At 36.6% G+C, this 25,315-nt stretch overlaps 1 protein-coding gene across 1 annotated transcript in view; it reads right to left on the bottom strand.

The window, feature by feature from the left end:
* AGBL3 (AGBL carboxypeptidase 3) overlaps positions 1-24,051 on the bottom strand; it is a 44,502-nt gene extending 20,451 nt beyond the window's left edge. Inside the window, exons 1-13 of the mRNA XM_063308695.1 lie at positions 23,944-24,051; positions 21,971-22,031; positions 18,128-18,310; positions 15,587-15,694; positions 10,342-10,489; positions 6,943-7,725; positions 6,157-6,319; positions 5,191-5,317; positions 4,302-4,402; positions 4,126-4,217; positions 3,894-3,942; positions 1,832-1,930; positions 952-1,020 (exon numbers count right to left, since the gene is read on the bottom strand). Of these exons, the coding sequence (XP_063164765.1) occupies positions 952-1,020; positions 1,832-1,930; positions 3,894-3,942; positions 4,126-4,217; positions 4,302-4,402; positions 5,191-5,317; positions 6,157-6,319; positions 6,943-7,725; positions 10,342-10,489; positions 15,587-15,694; positions 18,128-18,310; positions 21,971-22,031; positions 23,944-24,009 (2,049 nt within the window). The 5' untranslated portion in view covers positions 24,010-24,051. The remainder of the gene's footprint in view (positions 1-951; positions 1,021-1,831; positions 1,931-3,893; positions 3,943-4,125; positions 4,218-4,301; positions 4,403-5,190; positions 5,318-6,156; positions 6,320-6,942; positions 7,726-10,341; positions 10,490-15,586; positions 15,695-18,127; positions 18,311-21,970; positions 22,032-23,943) is intronic.
* Positions 24,052-25,315: the final 1,264 nt, after the last annotated feature.

Here is a 25,315-nt window from a genome sequence, read left to right as displayed (position 1 = left end):
GAGATTCCTGCCTTAGCAGGCTGGGAGATAAAATGTCTTCTGAAAATGAAAACAATCCAATTGTTGAGATTTCTGTAACCTGATCCCTTTTCCATTTCAATAAATCTGGTTAAAGAAACTCCTGTAAGACTCTTGCTTTTGGGTGTGATTGGTTATCAAGACATAAAAGTGGTGTTATCCAGAAATTTAGACTGCAACATCTGTAATTTGTTCCAGCATAGCCATGCTTGTTAGGAATTACTGAAGTTAGTCTAACATAGCTGGAGAGCACTCACTGGGGAAGGCTAGTTTATGATAAGCAATCCTTATTCAGTTCTCGTTGTATGGTTTGGATAAGTGTATCCCTCCAGTGCATCAGAAGAGACATCAAGCTAGGGTAGTACATATGAAAACTGTAATATTGATATGGAAAAATATGCACATCAACATCTTCAGTAGTAACATTCAACAATGTCTTTAGCTGAAGTGAAGAGTCTTTATTTTATAATAAAAAGTATTACTTGTAGCAACAGTTAGAAATAGCATTTCCCTGAAAGCAATTAACTTATTCAAAAATAGTTCATTTCTGTATTAGTGACTTGTAGAAACTTCATAGAATTACCCAGCCAGTTTGAAATTATATAAAGGCTACCTCATTGTGGTCATGCTGTCATATTAGCACAATGATGATTGGACAAATTACTAGTTATATTTTTCATTGATTTAACTATCGAAGGACAATTGAAAACAGTTCAGAAAAACTTTAAAGAAAATGAGAAGTTTACATTTAATATTGGTATACATGGAAAGAGATGCACAACAAAATAAAATTAAGAGGGAAATGTGATTGGCTAGCAAACTTAAGGTTTGCTATAAGTAAATTACTTTGTTATTTTCTGTAGAATCAAAATCTGATTGCACTAGATCAGCAAGCTCTATAATTAGAATTTAACAATACATTAAAATCCTTACATTTTTAATTATTTGTTCTTGGCTCTTGGAAACTCTGTGAGAAGGGTGTTCTGGTTTTTTGGATTCTCTCTAAATGAGAAGAAAGTAATTACTACAGGGAACAATCACTCAAGATGTTATAGAACTGTTACCAGATTTTCAAGATCCTGTGTTTCTCTTCCACTTCTATTTCCACAGAAAAACAAAACATCCAGGACACAACCTTTCTAATGGATTACTGTATATCCCATAATAGGAAGATGCTGTATTTAAATTTGTAAGTATGTTTGTTCGTTTTTTAAATTAATTGCCCCTGCCTAAGACCTCTCCTGATCTTATGGTAGAGAGAATGTTGTAGGCCAAATAACAAGTCCACAGTCCCAGCAATGCTCAGTGCTAATACATCTTCATGGAATGGTTCATTTACTGGGATAGCATATAGTCTGAACTAATCTTACAGACTTTTCTAAACTACAGCACATATTGTTTTGTCTTCCAATTTCTTGCCATTTTTCTGCAGAAATACAAATACCTATATTATATAGAAAGAAAGATAAAAAAAGTTTGAAGACCAACACAGCCATGATTGGATAGAATTGAGGAGATCTTAAAAAAGAGAGGTGAAAAATTTAAAGAATACATTTATGAAATAGAAAACAGACATAGTGGAAGCAAGGATGGTTTAGTCGAACAAAACGATATGGAAAATTATAGTAAATGGTGTTCATGAAAACTAGGCTTTTCCTTTCCTTTTTCTTATTTCAAGTCTTCTTTTTTTGTTGGCCTTATTATATCTTCTTTTTCACGTAACACTCCTTACTCCAAAAGAGAATAGCATAATGAAGTATGATCTGTAAGAATCAACATAGTGAGTAGCTACTATACAACAATTATAATCTACCATTGTTTCATGTAAATGTTTAGAATATCTTCTTCCTGATGATTCCAAAACAAAACTCCTTTCCTTCTTTGCTTTCAAACACTTTTTCTTTGATTTTGTCTGCTGAGAGAGAGAGAGAGAATCAAATTAGCTAAATTTAACAGCATTAAAGGTATCCAGAACATAATTTTTATTTAAATCTATTTTTATTATTAACCTAAACTAGACCTCAGTACCTCCAAAATATTTAAAGGCAGATACAAAAGTTATAAGAAATATGACACGTTTGTCAAGTCTTGCAATTTCCAAGTTGCTATAATCATCCTGACATGCCCAGGTAACTTTTTTGCCTTTTTTGCCCTTTGTCTCACCCACCCATAGCTGAAGCAGCTCAATGTAGCATTTTCACTCTTCTTCCAACCCATTTTTCAGATATGGCTGATATGGCCAAGAATTGGGATCTGCTCAGTTTCTATTGGGTGTTTTAGACTGTAGGCATGCCCCCTCTGCTCTGGTTGCTGGCACTGCCTCCATGGCCATTTTGGCTTTGCTTGTAGGAGACATTGGACATCTGACTATTTCAGTGTCGTCTCCTTGCGTAATGACTGACATTGTGCTTTCTAATGGGTTTAGTGCACTTTTGAAAGAGCACTAGCACAGTTTGATTTAAACCAGGAAAAAGATCTGCTAATCTATGTATCACTGCTTCTGTCACCAGTGAGTGCCTTTATAGGTTTTCCGTTGCTTTTGCTGACAAGGGGTTTCCCATGAACATCCTATTTTTCTGATTTTATTACTATGGTGGGGAGGGATGCCATTTTACCTACTCCTTGAGCTCCCTCTGAGTGCTGCCAGCCACTTATGGTGAGACCTGCCATTTCCTTGCAGCACTAGGTAGGACAGGGCTTGTTTGTTATTGGCTGCTCCCTTCTGCTCCTTCCTAATGAGTGTCTATCAATACGTAACTACAGTTTGTACAGAGACACAGGACTTTATACATCTTCCCTCTTTAAAGTCCAAAGTGAATTTTGTTTCATTTACTCACTAATTAACAGAATGCCTACAACTTCTGGCATTGTTTGTGTTTTTAGAGTGTCCTCCGATATGTATCTGGCTTCAGTAAAATCATTTTCACTGGCACTTGGGAATCTCCTCTCCTCTTTTTCTCTACCTCTGTGTCTACTTTCCTCTTTTGTTCACTACTCCAATCTTACTAACTCTGTATTCTGGTCTGTGTGCAACTAACATGAAATGGATGTGCGAAGCCCTAGGATAATGAGGATAGTTATGTGTCCAGCAGCACCCATTTCTTCCTCTCAGTCTCAAGTGGTGCTGGATAGCAAGGTATGTAGAGTGAAGCCTGACATGAACTAAATTCCCCACTTGTATCTTGCTCAGAGTCTGTCTGACATAATTTATCTAATTTTCTCTGTGATACTCAGGCCCTAGAAACAACATGGAAGCTGCATTTCACTAATGGATCTTCTCAGACCCTACTGATCCTTATGGTTTTCCAGGTTCAGCCCTTAAAAAGGCTTCTTTATTTTAAAGATCTTTTTAAAGGATAAGTTATTCAGGCACAGCTACTTCCATTTTAGAAGAATGGGAATTATCATCTGTATGCTTTTGTGAAGATCAGAAGACTTCTTTTAGTCTGGACCTGGCAACCTTGCATCCACTGGCTTATGGAACCAGTGTCAGATCTGGCTAAGCATAAAATATTCTATCAGATTAATTAAATCATGTTAATAGTTTTTTTAAGTATTGGTTTTTCTTACACTATTTTGCAAAACAAAGTCGTAATAACATAGAAGAATTTGCTCAAATCACTGATGTCCTTCAGCTTGAATCCTAGGGAATGCAGCAAGTATATAAAGGTCTGAAATGGCTTTTAGCACACACTTTGTACTTTACTTTGACATTTGATTCTAAAGTATAAAATGAGGGGAAATCAAATTATTTTGACATATCACAACCAATGCTCTTTAGCAACATATTTTGTTTATCTGTATATTAAATGCCAAGAAAATACATTTCAAGTATAAAAATGATGTAAAGAGTTGAATGAGAATTTTTACTATACCTGGGTTTCCAGTTTATCAGCAAACTCATTAGAGTCTGAACTATCTGAACTGCAAAAGAAAACGATTATGCTGTTTAGATTTACAGGATTGTTAATGGTAAGATATTAAGATATTCAACTACATAATAAATAAATTGCCTTCTCAGATAACAGAACTGGAACACATACTACAGCTAATGATTTCTTTTTTTAATACTGGCTAGAAATATTTTTGGAGAACCAATCCATTTACCTAGAATCTCCTCTGTCTCCTGTATCATTGACAGAGGCAGTTGGATCATCCTGTTTTACTAGTTCCTCCAATTCCTTCAGCCATTCATTGTACTAGGAGAGATCACAGTGTTAACAGTGAAAGTCAGTGCCTGTTATCACAGAGTTCTGTATGAAAGTAATGTTCCTCTGTATTACCTTGCTCTTCTTTTTGTTACAGAAGTCCAATAATGAATCACAGAAATTGTATCCTATGGACTCCAAATCTTTCGTACTGAAATGGGTAGCATCTCGATTGCCTATAATACAAAAGGAAAGCCTCACTGGGAAAAAAAAACCATCCAGCAATAATTTTATGTGCTCTGGAGAATATAAGAAAACTGAATTCTGAATACTATTCCACAAATTTATCAAAATTATATGGAAATATTCTCATACTTTTATAAATCATTGATGGATGCTTGGATTTGGAAAGGAGCTTTATTATTCCATATTTCCAGACTGTACTGAATACGGAAACTGTCCTTGAAGGATTAGCTATAATTTGAAAGCAATGGTTATATGATGGTCACATCATGACTCTTCTCTAACTCTTCTGGGAATTAGGAATTCTGTTAGGGACTGCTACCTTCCCCATTTCACTCACAGGGCTGAAAGAAGCAGATTATAGTAACCGAAATATGTAGTTGTTCACCTGTTACAATTCATACTCATAACCATTTTTCTTTAGTTCTATTCTAAAGACGTCTATTCTAAATTCTAAGGCACATCTGTACACATCTACGTATATACTTGGAATATATAATGATAGTGTTTAACTGATTAAATCTAGCCAGTTTTGAGCAGGGTTCGATCTGCTTAGTACTTGGTAGGCTAGGCTGGCAATTTGGGAAAAAAAACATATTGGAAGACGGCAACACACCACACCACTTCCATAGTGTTGCCAAGGATGGACATGTCTATGTCGTCACCAGGAATTGAAGTCAACTCAAAGTCCTGTCTTTATTTAGTAATTATCTCTACAATGCAGGAGGTGTTACAGAATGCATTAATTATTAATTCTGGAGTAATATTACTTTTGTCTTACCTAGTTTAGAGCCACAGAAAGTTACTTCCAAGGTATAGCTGTTGTTGATGCCCATCTTCCACATAACTACTCGACCTGTTCCTTCTTTGCCTTTCTGTATTTTAAAACTGCAATCTTGGAATGAGAACTTAATGGGAAAAGAAATGAAATAAAGTTTTGCAATTCCTGTTAAAGAAACAAATTACTCATTACAGAACAGATATGCAGCCATGATTTAAAACAACTTCATCAGATAATGCTCTCCCCTCAATACACAAGTTATAATATGAAGCTATCAATTGATGTGGTTCCTTTGCATAGTTAACATCATTTCTGGAAGGAAAAAGGGAAATATATGATGTGATACTCTGCTGACTATAAGAAGAACTGGCTGACTGTAATGCATAAACAATAATGTGAACAGCAGCACAACCACAATAAAGTGCTTTTAAGATATGGCAGAAAATAGTGTATAGTTGTAATGGTTATTGTTTTATATGGACTCAAAATCCCACTGCATTTACAAAAACCTGAGCAAACTCCTAGAAGTAGATATTTGAAAACGTCATTAGTATAGAGAAGCACAACCAAAAGTCCAGCTCAAAGGCTTGGGCACAGCCCACATACGTTGTTCAAAAGTTGCTGCTACAAGGAAAAGTTACTAAATACTTGGAATATATAATGATATGGTCTTTAACTGATTAAATTTTAAATACATTTTTCTCCTCATCCTACTTTTTCTATGCAACTGCCCAGTACAGGACATTCAAAGGCTAAGTATTACCCCAAACCTGAAAAAGGTTCTGCATTCATATCCTAATAGAATTAATAGTTATCATGGCATATCTGAAATATACTTTTAAAATATTTATTAGATTGAAGAACAGACTGATTATGATTTTTAGATCACTATAACATTAAGTTAACATGCAAATGGATTCCAGTTTTGATTAATTATCTGAGATATAATATTAAAAGTTGACTTACTTTATCTGGACATTTTTTGCTCATAATGAAAGGAAAAATGCGCTGGAGTAATAATGCCCTTTCATCTTGCTCTTTTTTTTCACAGCCATACATGAAGACATTTTCTTTCCTGCTATGACCATGAAGGTCACAATATAGAAGAACATTTCGCTCTTCCATTATTCTGTTACAAGAGACAAAATCACATATGAGCAACTTTGATTACTGAAACTTAGATACCCTGCTTGGGGTTTTGGCTTATGTTAGCAATAGTGGATATCATTTGAAGACAGTTTAGATTTTAAGTTACCCATTATATGAGGGCATGACAGTCACTGATACTGATCCAGTCTGAATAGAAGCTTTTTCACTGAGTACACCGGAGATTCAGTTTCATCTCCTTGTCACATCTCCCTTATTTTGGGAGATACTAAATACCTGGGATTAAAATGCTCTCTCCATGGCAGCTTATTTTTTAAAATTAAATTATACATATGAACTTCATCATTATATGCAGCTTAATTCTTAAAAAAATCATATAAAATTTATGAGCTTCATCATTATATACAATACCTGCTCCTCTTTTTTCTCCTCTAGAAATTGGTCTTTTCATTCCCCATATCAATTACAAAAGCTAACAGTGTTACAACAAAAAGTAAAGTATACAAAAAGCCAGTAACCTCTTAACTAAACATAAATAACATGGAACATGTTGGATAATAAGTCATGCGTTCATTAAAAGTGAACTAATACTGAACACAGAGTAACCATATTAAACAGATAGGAGCGACTGTGTTACCTTTTTACCTTTTGATCATGCTGCGGGTATACCAGATAGAAGGGAAAGATTCCTTAAGGTCTGATTTATAATTGCGGTTCAAATCCTTGCCGGCTAAAGAGCAGCGATAATTGCCCACAATCACACCATCTGGATTCAGCATGGGCACCACCTTAAAAACAAAAGTGTCTCGGAGCAATTGGGCATTATCTGAATCCCCTAGAAGGTAATCCAGAAAGCCCTTCATCAGCCAGGAACTGTTTGTTTCACCAGGGTGCACCCTTGCTGTCAGAATGACTGCTGACTTGCATTTTTCCTTACTGAAATCTTGCAAGGGGTTGGTAATAGTTAAAACATAGACTATATTCCTAGCCAGAGAATGACATAATATACGGATTTTGCAGAACTTCGACCGCCTTGGGTCTCTGGCAATGGCTGACAAGTAGTCTTGCAGGTTGCTGTAAGTGTATGGATAGCAGTGGGCAAAATAGCACGTATCCCTGTCATGTGGAAACTGGAAAGTCCATGTCAAAGAAAAATATTGGTGCCCATCATGGCTGAGATTATTTTTGTAGTACTTGATTTGATCTCCTGTCCTTTGCCACCCCACCTTGCGGATCTTTGCTTCTGCTTCTGAATATAATAATGGACGCATACCACGATTGTACAAGCTTGTTGGCTTGGTGAAGTTGACAATGGTGAAACGGTAAGGCATTCCTGCTTGGGTGTTGGTAACCTGGAAGTAGTACCACTGGGTGTGCTTATTTGTGTAGAGATCAGTACGCAGTGTCAACTGGTATTCAAAATCATTACTAGCAAGGGAAAAGGAGATAAATATTTTTTACTGTAAATTATACATAGGACATCAAGCTACAGTTGTGTAACTTACACATATTTGACCATTCATATTTCCTTCATGTCTGTTAATAACAAATATTTTCTTACAGTCAAATTTATTTGAGATTTTATGTGCATACTGACATATTTTAATGTTTAAAAGTGAACACTAACATTTATAGTGAGTTACAATTAAATTTAGTGGTATTGAGGGAGATGTGGTGGAGAGGTCCAAACCTCATTATGGCACAACATTCACTGAGTAATCTGGGACCCATCACAATGTATCAGCCTAAACTATTTCACAGAATTATCAGGATAAGTGGGAAAAGAAAAATCATGTCTGCTGCCTCAAACTTATTAGAAGTAAAACAGACTATAAATATTAAACAATACATAAATAAGTGGGCATTTTTAACTCGAGTACATAACGGATGCCTAGAAACTGTTTTAACATTTTCTTTGGATTTGGATACTAGTGGAAATCCAGAGCAGACATGATTTTAACACTGTACTTGACAAATGGTTAATGCTTTATAACAGTTTTCCACAACTAGGGTGTCCTCTAGAAGTACTGTATATGCTTCAGTTCCAGAATTCTCCAGATGATATACCATTGCTGGGAATTGTGAAAGTTGGGCCACACATCCAGAGGATGTTGAGGGAGGGAGGATTGCTTCAAAAGATACTTAAAGCAGTTTTAATTCCTGCAGTTAGGTGGGAAGTTCCCTGTACTCCAGAACTGGAAGCAAGAATGGAGAAGTAGTGTAGAATTGTCTTTACAGGTCACTCAAAATCTAAGGTAGTGGATTTGTTTGTTGGGAGGAGAAAGTACAGAACTGAAGAGGGTTTGCTGGCTGGAGGAGTTTGTGGTGGACTACACTGGGGAAAATACTGATGTTATGAGGGGCAGTGGTAGAATGCTTGATGACCCAAGCTGGCTGTAACATTTATTCTCCTTTTAACTTCTGCACACCTACTTTTACTTAAGTAAGAATAGAGTCTAGGGAGTGGGGAAGGTTAAGGGGCTGTAATGGGTTATAAGCTGGTGTGCAGATGATTTAATTGGGGTTGTATACTGACTTTGCCAAATCAGTTACTGGATGAGCATGGTGCAGTTGAAGGAGGGAAGAATTGGGGTGTCTGTCATTCCCATGAACTGTTGGGAGAGTGAGAAGGAAGAAGCGGGGAAAGAAGAGGGTATAACATAGCAGTTGTAATGGGCAGAAGACATGGCAGAAGAGGAGAACAGCTTGTTTTTGAGACAATTCAAGAAATCTTAAACTCCAGTTGATCCTATCAAATGTCAAGTCTCCCTGTAATAAATCTATCCTCATCTATGAATTGATCTTGAGTGAGACAGCAGACCTGATGGTCACCAAGAACTAAATGGAGGGGGGAGGTTTCACCTTGGAAATGTGACCAGATGGCTTTTGGGTGTTGCATTAGCTGTGCTCTCAAGTTAGGGAAGGTAGAGTGGGATTATCATCCAGGACATTTTATTCATAGTTATTTACGTCCTTCTCACCTCATGGCTGGATTACTGCAATGCACTCTGTGCAGGGCTGCCCTTAAAGACCATTGAAAGCTTCAGCTAGTGCAACATACAGCAGCTCATGCAATTATGGGTGTACTGAAGTTTGCCCCTATAACAGTACTACTACTACTATTACTACTACTACTACTACAGGAACTGCACTGGCTGCCTGTTGACTTCCAGGTGCTGGTTGTCACCCTTAAAACCCTACATGGCTCAGGGTCTGAGTAACTCTGTGCCTATCTTGTCTGAGTTGATTATTTATTCTATTTATTTAGAATATTTGTATGTCCACCTATTTTAAACTGGGCAGCTCACAACAGTATTAGAACAATAAAAAAACAGAAAAAAGAAGAAGAAAAAAGAAGAAATTGAGTGTCTTGGAGGAGCAAAAATAAATATTCCCTTACACAAAACATTCCACCAAGAAGTGCTCTACCTTCTCCCAAAACATGGGGGAAGAAACAAGTTTTAAGAACTCATTTGAACGAGTAGTGGCCTAATGGATCTTTGGGGATACTGTTCCAAAGGTCAGTTGCTGGAAAAGGGAAGGCCTGCTTTGTGGGTCATATCTCAAATTACTCTTTTAATTGATGGGGCCCAAAACATGCCAGTTCTGTCCAATCATACAAGATGAGCAGAAATTACAGTCCTTCAGTGAGCCAGGTCCTATGCCATGAAGGGCTTTATAGATGATAACCAGCATCTCAAGCTACCACAAATGATGGCACATCACTTAGTAACTGTACTAAATGACTTTTAACCTTCTGATATTAATTTAGAAACCCCTCAGAGCCTTCAGAAATGGAACAGTGTATAACTGAGGTAATAAATACATAAATCCTGTACTTAAGCAGTATTTGTTTTATTACCATTGAAGAAAACATGAAGTACAAATATATTGATAATGAACATCTTCCTGCAAAATATAGATTGGAATTAGCATCTCATTTCACGCTCTCTAAATCATTATTCAAGGTCTACCAAGAATTAGCTTAATGCCAGATAAAATGGAATATTTTGCAGATTAAAAGGAAAATGGGCAGCAACTTACATTTTGACCACCTTTTGCAGATTTCCACTTTCAAATCGTGCTTCAAAGATCAAAGTATTATCCCAGTCACCCCATGACTGAGGAAGCACCTGCTTTGAAGGGAAACTTCCCCCTATTCGAGAATACCTAAAGCTGGAATCCTTATTGGCTGGTGGGAGGAACAAAATATAGTTAATTCTCAGTTGTGAATGACTGTTAGAAAAACATTTTGTTATTAGATATATTTTTTTCTGAAGCGAGAAATAATTTTCAAATAAATTGTGCTAAATTACATCTTCCTAGCTCTCAGTCTTCAGGTATATGATTAAAATCACAATAGGAACATTTCAAAAATATTCCCACAGAGTATCTGAGAAACTCTCTCATCATAACTGTTTTATATGTGCAGGAACTAAAACTGCTTTAACTGTCTTTTGAAGCAATCCTCCTTCCCCTCAACATCCTCTGGATGTGTGGCTCAACTTCCACAATTCTCAGCAAAGGTATATTGTCTGGAAAATTCTGGAATTGAAGTATATACTTCCAGAGGGCACCCTAGTTGTGGAAAACTGTTACAAAGCATTAACCGGTTTACAGAATGCTTGATGACCCAAGCTGGCCCTAATATTTATTCTCTTTTTAATTTCTGCACACATTTCTGGAATTTAAAGTACATCGAAGGATTTCATATTACATTATTGTGGTTTCAAACAACAACTTAGTACCTGTTGTATACACAATAAAATCTAAGCCATTCTGTAAATCTAAATTACTGTATTACAATTATTACAAGACTTCCAATAATAGACAGCCAAACTGAAATTAAAAAGAACTGATTCATAAATGAGCTAAATGAAAGTGGCAACATAACCTCTTTTTGGCAAGAGGAACTTAAAATTTCTATCCTTCAAGACAAAGAATTTACAAAAAAAAAAAAAAAGATAATAGCAATTCATGCAGAGAAAATGGTTTGATTGAAAAATGTTGGGATGTTTTTAGGGCTAATTATTTTTATTTAGCGTGTTCTTAAATCTAAGTGCAGTACAGGCAGAGCAATAAACACAATGTAAACCAGTATCAGCAATAAAGCAATATACTTATAAATATAAAACATTTCCTAGTACCAGCCCAATGGTAATATAATTTTATTTGGAATAATGACAAGGAAAGTCTTCCAGATTAATAATGGTCCTGCAAAAACAAGCCCTTCAAGAGAATGGGCTCTAGATGTAATTCAAGGAAGAGATGATTCTGAAGAGTAGGAGTTAGACGGGAAAAGCTGTGGAAACATTTCATTGCCTTCAATCGAAAATGTAATTTTCCTATTCAGGTTTAGTGCTTAAAAACAAAATACATGAATGATTAAAACAGAATCTGGCTGTTTATCAGACTGATTAGCATCCCTGGACGTGATTTCCTAAGGCATATCTTCATCACTACTCTTTTATTCCCTCATCCCTCAAAAGTTTAAAAAGTGAAAATTATTGCCATGGAGCAACAAAAATCATGACAGAAAGGTAAATGTAGCCAAGAGACATACAGTATATAGGACAGCACTGCTCTAGTGATGCTTCAAAATAGGAAGGCAGGCAGGCAGGCAGAGTTTGGATTAAAATTCTTAAGGAGATAACAGGTTATGAATTATCTTCAAAAACATTGATACTATTACTTGGCAATAAAAGCCTTTTAAACCTTGATAGTCTGTAACAAGGACATTAGTTACAAACAGGATAACTAAAGAAAAGAACAAATTGTGGCAGATAGAAAATAATTTATTAAAACTGATACACTTCAAGGAATTGTGGGATGGGTTAAAAACAGGCTTTTGAAAATGCTGGGAATGGTACATTTAATGTTACAGAGATTATGCTGCTAAAATTTAGGATTCTGTCTTTACTAAACTGGATTCTAGAGCTTTTTCTGTCTTTTATATTAGAATTTGCAAGTAGAATTTTATTTTAAAATTACTTTGTGCAATAAATATGTAAATAATTATGCTCAATTATTGTATTTGTTGTTTATTCGTTTAGTCGCTTCCGACTCTTCGTGACTTCATGGACCAGCCCACGCCAGAGCTTCCTGTCGGTCGTCAACACCCCCAGCTCCCCCAGGGACGGGTCCGTCACCTCTAGAATATCATCCATCCATCTTGCCCTTGGTCGGCCCCTCTTCCTTTTGCCTTCCACTCTCCCTAGCATCAGCATCTTCTCCAGGGTGTCCTGTCTTCTCATTATGTGGCCAAAGTATTTCAGTTTGGCCTTTAATATCATTCCCTCAAGTGAGCAGTCTGGCTTTATTTCCTGGAGGATGGACTGGTTGGATCTTCTTGCAGTCCAAGGCACTCTCAGAATTTTCCTCCAACACCACAGTTCAAAAGCATCGATCTTCCTTCGCTCAGCCTTCCTTATGGTCCAGCTCTCGCAGCCATATGTTACTACAGGGAACACCATTGCTTTAACTATGCGGGCCTTTGTTGTCAGTGTGATGTCTCTGCTCTTAACTATTTTATCGAGATTTGTCATTGCTCTTCTTCCAAGGATTAAGCGTCTTCTGATTTCCTGACTGCAGTCAGCATCTGCAGTAATCTTTGCACCTAGGAATACAAAGTCTTTCACTGCTTCTACATTTTCTCCCTCTATTTGCCAGTTATCAATCAAGCTGGTTGCCATAATCTTGGTTTTTTTGAGGTTTAGCTGCAAACCAGCTTTTGCACTTTCTTCTTTCACCTTCATCATAAGGCTCCTCAGTTCCTCTTCACTTTCAGCCATCAAAGTGGTATCATTTGCATATCTGAGATTGTTAATATTTCTTCCAGCGATTTTAACTCCAGCCTTGGATTCCTCAAGCCCAGCTTGTCGCATGATGTGTTCTGCATACAAGTTGAATAGGTAGGGTGAGAGTATATAGCCCTGCCGTACTCCTTTCCCAATCTTAAACCAGTCTGTTGTTCCGTGGTCTGTTCTTACTGTTGCTACTTGGTCGTTATACAGATTCTTCAGGAGGCATACAAGATGACTTGGTATCCCCATACCACTAAGAACTTGCCACAATTTGTTATGGTCCACACAGTCAAAGGCTTTAGAATAGTCAATAAAACAGAAATAGATGTTTTTCTGAAACTCCCTGGCTTTTTCCATTATCCAGTGGATATTGGCAATTTGGTCTCTAGTTCCTCTGCCTTTTCTAAACCCAGCTTGTACATCTGGCAATTCTCGCTCCATGAACTGCTGAAGTCTACCTTGCAGGATCTTGAGCATTACCTTACTGGCATGTGAAATGAGTGCCACTGTTCGATAGTTTGAACATTCTTTAGTGTTTCCCTTTTTTGGTATGGGGATATAAGTTGATTTTTTCCAGTCTGATGGCCATTCTTGTGTTTTCCAAATTTGCTGGCATATAGCATGCATTACCTTGACAGCATCATCTTGCAAGATTTTGAACAGTTCAGCTGGGATGCCGTCGTCTCCTGTTGCCTTGTTATTAGCAATGCTTCTTAAGGCCCACTCAACCTCACTCTTCAGGATGTCTGGCTCTAGCTCACCGACCACACCGTCAAAGCTATCCCCGATATTGTTATCCTTCCTATACAGGTCTTCTGTATATTCTTGCCACCTTTTCTTGATCTCTTCTTCTTCTGTTAGGTCCTTGCCATCTTTGTTTTTGATCATACCCATTTTTGCCTGGAATTTACCTCCAATGTTTCTAATTTTCTGGAAGAGGTCTCTTGTCCTTCCTATTCTATTGTCTTCTTCCACTTCCTCGCATTGCTTGTTTAAAAATAATTCCTTATCTCTTCTGGCTAACCTCTGGAATTTTGCATTTAATTGGGCATATCTCCCCCTATCACTGTTGCCTTTTGCTTTCCTTCTTTCTTGGGCTACTTCTAGTGTCTCAGCAGACAGCCATTTTGCCTTCTTGGTTTTGTCTTTCTTTCGGATGTATTTTGTTGCCGCCTCCTGAACAATGCTGCCAACTTCTGTCCAGAGTTCTTCCGGGACCCTATCTACTAAGTCCAGTCCCTTAAATCTATTCTTCACCTCCACTGCATATTCCTTAGGAATATTAGTGAGCTCATATCTAGCTGATCTGTGGGTCTTCCCTAATCTCTTGAGTCTGATCCTAAATTGTGCAAGAAGACGTTTGTGATCTGAACTACAGTCAGCTCCAGGTCTTGTTTTTACCGACTGTATAGATGTCCGCCACCTTTGGCTGCAAAGGATGTAATCAATCTGATTTCGGTGTTGTCCATCTGGTGAAGTCCATGTATAAAGTCGTCTCTTAGGTTGTTGGAAGAGAGTGTTTGTTATGCAGAGTGAATTGTCTTGGCAAAATTCTATCAGCCTGTGTCCTGCTTCGTTTTGTTCTCCCAGGCCATACTTACCTGTAATTCGAGGTGTCATTTGACTGCCCACCTTAGCATTCCAGTCTCCTGTGATGAAAATAACATCTCTTTTAGGCGTGTTGTCCAGTAGGTGCTGCAGATCCTCATAGAACTGCTCTACTTCAGCTTCTTCAGCATTTGTGGTTGGGGCGTATATTTGGATCACTGTGATGTTAGATGGCTTGCCCTGAATTCGAATTGAGATCATTCTGTCGTTTTTTGGGTTGTATCCAAACACTGCTTTAGCCACTTTACTATTAATTATGAAGGCTACTCCATTTCTTCTGTGGTCCTCTTGTCCGCAGTAGTAGATCTGGTGGTCATTTGATGTGAAGTGGCCCATTCCAGTCCATTTCAGTTCACTGACGCCCAGAATGTCTATCTTTAATCTTGACATCTCACCAATAACCACATCCAATTTGCCCTGGCTCATAGATCTTACATTCCAGGTTCCGATGGTGTGTTGATCCTTAGAACATCGGATTCGCTGTTCACCACCAGCACCGTCGGCCGCTAGCCGTCCTTTCGGCTTTGAGCTAGCTGCGTCATCACGTCTGGGGCTAGTTGAGCTCATCCTCTGTTCCTCCCCAGTAGCATTTTGACCATCTTCCGACCTGGGGGTCTCCTCTTCCGATGGTATACCGACATATCTCTGGTTGTACTGATCCATTTAGTTTTCACGGCAAGAATACTGAGGTGGGTTGCCATTACCTTCCCCAGGGATCGCATTTAGTCTGACCTCTCTGTCATGACCTTCCCGTCTTGGGTGGCCCTTCACGGTTTAGCTCATGGCATCACTGAGGTGCTCAAGCTCCAGCACCACGACAAGGTAACGATCCTTTGCTGAAGCAATTATTGTATGTTCACAATAAAATCTGGTCAGACCTTCATCTGCTAAATACACGATAGCACCTTCCCCTGGCTCTGGACACGGAGGCTCGATCTCTAAGCCTGTGGGACTGTACAGAGGCTCCTGGTGAGAGGGAATCCATTCTGAAAAAAAGACAGAAAGAAAGGAAATTAGCTTTAAAATGATGCATTAAAAAACAAAAAGAAAAATCTATTTAAAGGTTTAAAGAGCAGGATACTTCTATTCCTGCTTATATGCAGGTGGATTAGCTCTCTACTAGTTTTTAAAAATGAAAAAAGACATATTGATGACCCTTCGTTTTGTCTTTTGAAAAACATAAAATAGAAGTAATAGCCACACCGGAAAGTTGATCAGTTTTGCTCCATGGTGAGACTCTTAGCATTATTTATAACCCAAACATAAGCTTTCAGCACTGAAATCGGTACAGTAGCCTGCTATTATATTATAAATCTTCTGTAGCAGATAATCACTAGATTCATAACATATATTGTACTTGGGATCCAAAGAAACAATATTATATAGTTCTGTGACTACCAAGCTTGTTGTTTTCACTTTTTGTTATGGTTTCATGTTATTATTTTAACCTGTATTTTATAAGAAGCTTTAATATATTTTCATCAATTATTTTAACCTATTTTAATTATATTCCTTTTCAGAGTTTTTAATGGAAATCTTAAGAAATTTTTAAAACAACCACAGTGAAATATAATAAACCTATATTGAAACTGTTGTGTAAAATTTCATATATGTGTAAATTTTGTTGTTGTATTTTCTTTTTTCCCTTTTCTTTCCTTTTTAATTTTGTTTGGTTATGTTTTATTAAATAAATGCCACTTTTTAAACAACCTAGAACTGTTTTTGCTCTGTGCTGCAAAAATAGGAATATACTTTGTAAACTGAGCAACAGAATCTTTCTGAGCACAGTTCTGATCAAATTCTAAGTTAGGTAAGATTCTTTCTTATATTCTTTATCTAGTTATCCAGCATCATCAATGCTGGTACTTTATGAGGAATGGGAAGACAATACTCTTATAAAAATAATTTATAGGAACAGGTGACCAGCTAAAAAACCAAATGTGCATCTGTAAGTCCCTGTTATCTGCTCTCTTTGTATTAGTAGAATACTCTGCCATGCAATGTGAGCCCCTAAACTGAGTGTCTTCATTCCAATAAAATTTTTTAACATAAAAACTTATATGCATTCTTCCTGTGTTATATGTGGAGGTTACCACAGTTGGCAGTTTCTATAGTCCACCTTCAAATTATTCAAGTTTATTTTAATTGCAGAAGACGCTTTTGCCAGAAGGTGTCACAGGAACTCAAGACTTTATTTATAAGAAAAAATCTGCACAATTTTTTTTGTTAAGGTCCAATACAACCTGGAGCAAACAGAAGTTTCCTCCAAGCCCAATTCCTAGTGAGTAGATGGACACTTCCATATTGTTTTCTTGGCAACAATATGGAAGTGGTTTGCCACTACTTTCTTCAAGATAGTTGTTATTGTTTTTAATTTCCCCATCTAATCTACAGTCCTGAAATTTCCCGGTGATCTCAGTCAAAGTACTAAACAGATCCCAGTCCTACTTAGCTTCTCAAGATCGGCTATCAAGGTTGGCTAAAAGCTGTCATCTGCTCTAGAATTTGGCCTATAATTGCAACAAAAATGAATGGAGATTCATAAAAGCAGTCAAGTCTTCTGACATGACAAACATGATCTTTTATTTAACAGTGTTAGATTAAATTTGATTCTTCCCACTCGCTGAATCTGAAATTAAATTAAAAGTAGATACTGAAAACATAGTATTTACATCTCCTATTTTACCATGGCCAATTCCCTTTGCAGGAGTAAACAAGAAGGACTGCTGCCTGAGATGGTAAGGCTAAAGCCATGGCACCACATTCTATCTCCCCTGTGCCTCCACTTCTCTCAGTCACCCTTTGGAGCAAATGCTTCACTCTTGAGAAAGTCCTCAGAGCAAGGAAATGTGGGTTGGTGGCCACAGAAAATGCTTATGTCATCATGAAGTCTCCACTGTTACCTACTGCAATGCTTTATCCCCATCCACATGTCTAACTCCAATGTTTCAGACTGCCATTGTAATTAATTCAAAGTAATGTCAAGTTGATAAAATCATAGTGCTATAGCACATTCATGAATATATCATTGGATTATCCAAACAGGCACAATTGCAATCCTATCCAGCCTGGAAATGTAAATAAGGATGGGATTGCAACTCTGAAAGGAAAAGGTACACAATTTTTGAGAATTTTTAGGCATGATGTTGTTGAATAGTCTTAATTGTTAACAGTAAAGGTTAAAACTATTAATTTCCTTTAATATTTCAAATCCCCTGTATTGAAGGTTTGCATTTGTTTACATTTAAATTGGAAGGATGAATTAACTGCATCAGTGCAAAGTAATGAATCATGAAAAAATTATTTAAGTGGTTGCAGCAAAGTTATAAAGTGCTTTACCACGGAAATTATAAATACAGTATTTCTTTGTGATCTATCAAGAAAAGTGTCATATTAGAAAAGGTTATAATATTATTTACCAATATGATTAATTTTCTCCCTGATGACTTCATACTGATGCGGCCAGCGTACTAAATGCAGATCTCCTATAGGAGACAGGCCATATAAATCTCGTGGTTCACGAAGTCGTGGCACCCATTTTCCAGAGTTATATTCCAATAAAATCTGTGTGGTCCGTGGCAAAAGTTGATCACACAAAGAATCTGTAAGATAAATGTGTGCATGTGTTGATCACCGATTGATTTTGATCTTGACGCTTCAAAGACCCTCCCTCTGCAATCATGGATGGTAGCTTTAACAAGATACCCCTTTCGCACAGACAGTGACCCTGTGCCTTTGATGAAATTGAAACTTCAGAACATGTTTTTCTAAAGTGTAGATTTTTCAAGGGATTGTGTTCCCAACTAACCCAACCCTTAATAGATAGACTGCATGGTCAGTCTGACCAATAGAATTTAGAATTCTTCCTAAAAGATAAACGCCCTGAAATCACTTAAACAATTGTTACATGCTGTAAACCTTCTCCTCGTTCAGATCTGACAACAGAAGTAAGTTATTCACTGAGATGTTGTTGTAGATTGCATTTGATTTTTATGAGCTGATCTTGGACGGTACTAAATTGTTTGTTTGTTAGTTCTAAGAGTATTTGATCTTGGAAATATATTGCTCAAACTAATCAACTAATTTATCTGATACAACCAAAAAGAACTCTGTCATCTCTATATCCTATATAAATATATTATTTATGACTGTGGTATATAGCAAGCTTTACAGAAACAGCAAATTAGCCCAGAATGGCAATAAAAACTGTGCAACAAAGCAAATACAGAAATTGTTTTATAAGACTTGACTCTGAGTGAAGGGTATCTGCAGGGTTTGTGGAAAGATTGTAGACATTTATATCATATCATCTAGTTTGTTGTGGGCATATATGAAAGAATCCATAGTTTGGTGAGAATTGCACAGTGGCAATGGAAAACCAGAGATGACTGGTTTGCAACATTCTGAATGAGTGGAACCAGGGGAAAAAAATTCAGCTAGGTTAACTAAATATGTTCATGAATAAATGAGTAGGAACAAGATGATTGAATGCCTGAACCATTGTTTAGACCATCCATAAACCAAAAGAAAACAAGAATAGTGTCTGTTGTTCTGAATGTGAAACAGACCATTTTTTGGTAGTGCCAAGAGGAGCTTGGGAAAAGTGGATTTGAAAGAAAAGGAAAGAAGTAAAAGAAGCTAAAGTGAAAGTGGAACTATAGGAAGAAAAGGTGTAAATACGAAAAAGTATTAGAATATAGATTAATCTCCCAACAGAATGAATGAAAGTAGACCTAAGAGGATGTGAAAAGTGAAAAACAAGTGGAAAAAATGTTAAAGGGTGCCACAGAGGTGTGTGGAGTTATATTTCCAATGGGAAGTATGAAAAAGAAGCCTGATAGAAAGATAAAATAAAAGAGGCATATGAGAGGGTGATCACTGGATGACAGAAACACTTTATATTGTTTATAAAGGAAAAAAAGTTGCAAAGAATGCAGAAAAAGAGAACAAAAAGTAGTTAAAATGAAGAGGCATAGAAAAGTTAGAGCTATTCTGATGGAAATTAAAACAAAATGGAAGTGTGGAAAGAGAAAGCTAAGTTAGGAGCCTCCACCAGAGTGAATGGAATTAAAAGTGATGAAATGTTGGAAAGATTATTTTAGAGATTGTATGGGAATGACATAAGGGATGCGGTGGCGCTGTGGGTTAAACCGCTGAGCTGCTGAGCTTGCCGATCAGAAGGTCTGCGGTTTGAATCCGCGTGACGGGGTGAGCTCCCGTTGCTAGTCCCACCTCCTGCCAACCTAGCAGTTTGAAAACATGCAAATGTGAGTAGATTAATAGGTACCGCTTCGGCGGGCAGGTAAAGGTGTTCCGTGTAGTCATGCCGGCCACATGACCACGGAACTGTCTACGGACAAACACCGGCTCTTCGGCTTTGAAACGGAGATGAGCACTGCCCCCTAGAGTCGGACACGACTGGACTTAATGTCAAGGGAAACCTTTACCTTTACCTATGGGAATGACAATGATATCTTGAAAAGGAGAATTGAAAAAAATGCCATAAATATTAGTATTCAACAAAAATGAATGAAGACGAAATCGTAAATGCTTTGAGAATGTTGAAAACTGCTAAGGCTACAGTTACAAGTGAAGGCATGTTAAACTGTGGCTGGCTTGCATATTGAGTATGCATATGGAATATCTATGGGAATTGCATATGGCTTGCATATGAGCACCTATGGGAATTGTTTAATGTAGGTAAAGACTGAATGTGTACCAGATGATTGGAAGCATGCCATTATTGGTGCTCTATACAATGGGAAAGGTAGCAGGGGTGAATGTAAAAACTACAGGGAGATTAATTTGTTAGGTATGCTCAAGAAGGCATTTGGCAGAATTCTAACTGAAAGGGCATAAGAGGTGATCATATTTTGGAGATGAAGTGTGGCTTTATGCTGAGTAGGGGGTCTGCAGGCCAGTTTTTTTTTCAGCAAGTCACTGAGAAATGTAGCAATGTGAGAAAGGAAATTAATTGCACACGTGTTTACTTAGATAAAGTATATGATAATAATAGGCTTGAATTATGGAATGTTTTGCATAGCTATGGAGTTGAAGGTAGCTGCTGAAAGCAGTGAGTGTGATATATGATGTGATAGTTTTTAATGTATTTATGAATAAATAAAGAAGGAATGCTTCTGATGACATTAGAGGTATATTAGTTGGAAATGTGAATGTAGGTGTACCTCTGAATGCAGATTTATTGGCTAAGAACCTGAATGATATGCAGGGAATGTCAGATAGATTGTATGATATAACAAGATGTATAAATCTGAAAATTAATGTATCAAAGACTATTGTAATTATGTTTGACAGGGAAAATGTAGTGAATGATTCCAAATGACACATAAATGGCTAAAACTAGATGAAATAGATGAATGTGTATGTCTTGGTAGAATGTTTGATAAAGGTAGGAAAGCAGATGGGGAAATCTGAAAATATGCAAATGTTGGCAGAAAGCAGGAATTATGTGGTCTGTTGCAAGAAATGAATGTTTGCTGAATGAAGCAGAACATGCTTCTGCTCACAGCCCACTGAAAGTAGGATATGTCAGAAAAATCATAACAGTAAATTAAAAGCAACAGGAATGGGGTACCTAAAAAGTGTATATGGTAAAACAAGAACAGGTAGGTTCAGGAGCGAATGGAAGCTAACCAAATGCGTAACCAATATGAAAGAATTATGCTGAGGTAGTTTGGTCATAAATAGAGAATGAATGTCAAGTTGCAAAACAAATATTTGCAGAGTTAACGGGATGAGAGTAAGAGAAAACCAAGGATCTTCATGACTACATGGGGTTGATGAGATCCTGAAAAACAGACAGGGGACAAGTTTAAAGAACAAAATGCAATGCATGAAGAAGAAGATGGACATGGTGGAAGCAAGGATAGTTTGTAAGGCTTGAAAAGTATGGAGAGACAGTAAATATTGTTGTGTAAATTAGAATTAGTTATATTTTATTTTCTTATCTTGTGGCTTTAACTTTTCTGGATTACAATTTCTTAATTCCTTCTCTTGGCTGTGTGACTCTGCTCAAAATTACCAGTATGATGGGCATGTATATATGTATTTAAGTATGTCAGTAACTAGTATAAAAGATATTTAATTAACAGAAAAAGAGAACACAAATTCTTCAGATGTGTTCAAATATATTTAGAAGGCACTATGTATGCCAACCATTTGCTGTGCAACAGCTACCTGGCAATTCATCTTTAATGTTACCCATATGTACCCCAGCTCACAAGAAATAGAACTATTCAGACCTGTAAAAAATGTACCCTGCTCAAGGTCTTCTGTTACATATGGGATAAAGGGATCCTCATCCTAAAATACAAATGAAATAAAACAGAAAATGTGATTCTTTCTTGCAAATTGAAAATCAACATTATCTAATTCAGTAAAAATAATCATTAATAGAGAATTCATGTTTAATTTTTAAGTCTGCAGAACAAAACTAAAAAAAAAGAGTGGGGTGAAAAGGAAAATAGATCCTGGGCTTTGGAATATATAAAATATGCATATTATTTGGCATCCTGAATTACCAGAATGACCCCTCCTACATCATCAGATGGGGTAGGCGTGCTCCACTTCACTTAAATGTTGACATCTGGTAGGACCTCAGACACACCTTTTCCATGGTTGCCCCAACCCTTTGGAAAAGTCTTCCCTTTGAGATAGGTAATAAGGTAGAGGACCTCTACCTTATTAGCCTTCTGGAGGGCTTTGAGACTTGGTTCTTCATCCAGGCATTGGGCTAGGAGGGAAGTGAGACCAGCAAATTTAAATGTAAATGTAGAATCAGTGGGATGTTGTGGCATATAAATTTGTTGTGGGGCTCTGTTGGTTATATTTATACTGTTTTTATTGAATGTCACTGTGAGCCGCCTAGGATTATCATGTATAAGGTGGCCATCTAAGTCTCCTAAATAAATAAATAAATACAGGTTAATCCCAATGTACTTTTAGTAAAGAGCACAGCAGAGATTGCTGGAAATCAAAGCAGAGAGTAATACTTAAGCCAGACAATCCATACCTTTTAGTTGTATACAACTACAACTCTTATCACTATAATCTAAACATCTGAAGGAGAGGTGGGAACTGTAATTATTTGGTATGGCAAGATTACTATGAATTAAGTTCTTTGCCTCTGAAGTACTATATTTGAGACCTTCTACACAAGTAGAATTTGCCCATCAAGTATAAACAAGCTGAGAGGGCATGTTGTGGCTACCTCCATAAATGTCAGGGGTTTCAAGGTCTGGAGGCAGGCCTTCTCAGTCCCAGCTCCTTCACCCTGCAACATCCTACCACTTGAGTTGAAGAAGGCTATTGACATTAGGACCTACTGATGGGGCTGTAAAGATTATTCTTTTTGTATAGCATTTGGGACACAAGATTCCAAACAATTGCCCAGTCTGGTCTGCTAAGGAATGGCTGAGGTACATTTTTATAAGTTTTTATTGTGATTCTTGGATCACTGCTTGATTATTTCATTGTTTCTATTAGATCATGAGCTGCCTTGGATGGAGGCAGCATAAAAACGATGGTAATAAAGAAGTTTTTATATATATATTTTATATATATATATATATATATATATATATATATATATATATACATACATACATACATACATACACACACACACACACACACACATACATACATACACACACATACATACATACACACACATACATACATACATACATACATACATACATATATAAAAACTTCTTTAATATATATATTAAAGTTATCAAGCACAAGGAAATATGTTAACTATTTATAGAAAAATATCCTGTATCTAGATATGTGGCATTTGGATAGGAGAATGACTGCAAATGTTCTTTAATAGTTTCCATGAAGTACATTTCTGTAAGAGGCAGTAAATTCTTGGGATTAGCAGGTTTGGTTTTTATACACTGCACATTTTAAAAAAAAATTGGATGTAAAAGAAATATATTGAGGTAAAAGTACCACGCAGGTAATGCAACAAACTGCATATTGTATAATTTAAATAATTGTTATGGTATCTACTGTCTATGTAAATACAATATAAATGTATATGAGGAAATATAAGAGTAGGAGAGGGATAGAAATCTATATTCCCTTTAACAAATAAAGGGACTATATAGGTACACAGAATCAGCTATGACTGAAGTACATATAAGCCTAGTAAATAAGTAAATAAATAAATGTTAGAAGAATATACAAAACTGAAGGCTAAACCTACTGAATTGTAATTATCACTGGTTAAGTGTTCTATGTACTGCTTGTCCTTATTTGAATCTTCGGACATAATCTTCTGAAACCAGGCCCTTTATTTTTCCTCCACAGACTGAAACATAATAAAAATCTATTATTTGAGCAGTCCAAATATACAACCTCCTTTGTTAATATTTCTAAAAATGTATTAGTCAAGTTACTGAAAGCTTTCAGTACAGTAATACATTGTAAAAACACAAATAAAATAATTTTAAAAATCAACAATTAAAATTATAGTTTAAAGAAGCAACAATTAAAATACCATTGAAACAGACTAATTAAAAGCACTACGTATCAGATGAAGTACCAGGAAATTAAAAAGCTCTAGGCTGAAACAGTAACTCAGCAGGTACTACATGGACATTTCTGGAAACAATATTCTTTATCTTGGAGCATCTACTTCAATGACCCACTCCTGAGTAAGCAGCCGATGCATTTGGGGTAGGGCCTTAGGTTATGGTCTCAGGACTCAGATAGGAATACATGGCAGAGATGTTCTTCCACATAGTACAGCCCTAAGATATAATGGAACTGGAAGAAAATTGGGAACCAATAAGTAAAATATGTACTGTCATTACCATGATAACACCCAATTCCACTTGGTATTCTAGCTGCCTCATTATGTACCAACCTAAATCTTTTGGACAAGCATTCAGACAGCCCCATGAACAATCTTGCAATATCCTTATTGTTTATCTGCAATAATCCCCCACCAAAAATATTAATAATTTTCAGTCGCTTATACTTTTTGGGTCTTGATACTAATTTGAACAGGCTATTCACTGTAGTCCCAATTCTATCCTCAAAACCATACATGTTTTCCCCAACCCTTATGCCATATTCTCACTTTATTTAAATGTTTCATTATTGCTATATAATCCATGGGTTTATAATTGAGGAAAGCATAAATATCTCTCCACATTTTTCATTTATTAGATTCTTTGGGCCTCATTTGACTATTAATGTTTTAATTATAATTTATCTTTACCTTTATCTTTACCCTTTTGTCATCCTGCCATCTTTACCCTTCTTTTTTCTTTCTTGTTTTTAACGTTTTAAACAATTTGTAAACTGCCCAATGTCGCTGGGAGTCAGGTGGCGTATAAATTTAATAAATTATTATTATATTATGTGAGATGTACAAAAAGGTATCAATAAAAAACAGATAAGATACAACACAATGACTGACTTCTGTCTCACTTTTGTTGTCCGGTAAAACTTCTTAAGATCTGATTAAAAGCTTGCACTATATAATTTTTTAAAAACACAACTTTTAAATATATTTGTGAAGATAGAGCGAGTGATTCCCATTGTCTCCCAGTAATGTCACCTTCATACAG

The sequence above is a fragment of the Candoia aspera genome, chromosome 7, assembly GCF_035149785.1.
Source record: "Candoia aspera isolate rCanAsp1 chromosome 7, rCanAsp1.hap2, whole genome shotgun sequence".
Taxonomy (NCBI): domain Eukaryota; kingdom Metazoa; phylum Chordata; class Lepidosauria; order Squamata; family Boidae; genus Candoia; species Candoia aspera.
Note: the sequence above shows the minus strand (reverse complement) of the source record. Positions and strands in the feature narration are given on the sequence as shown.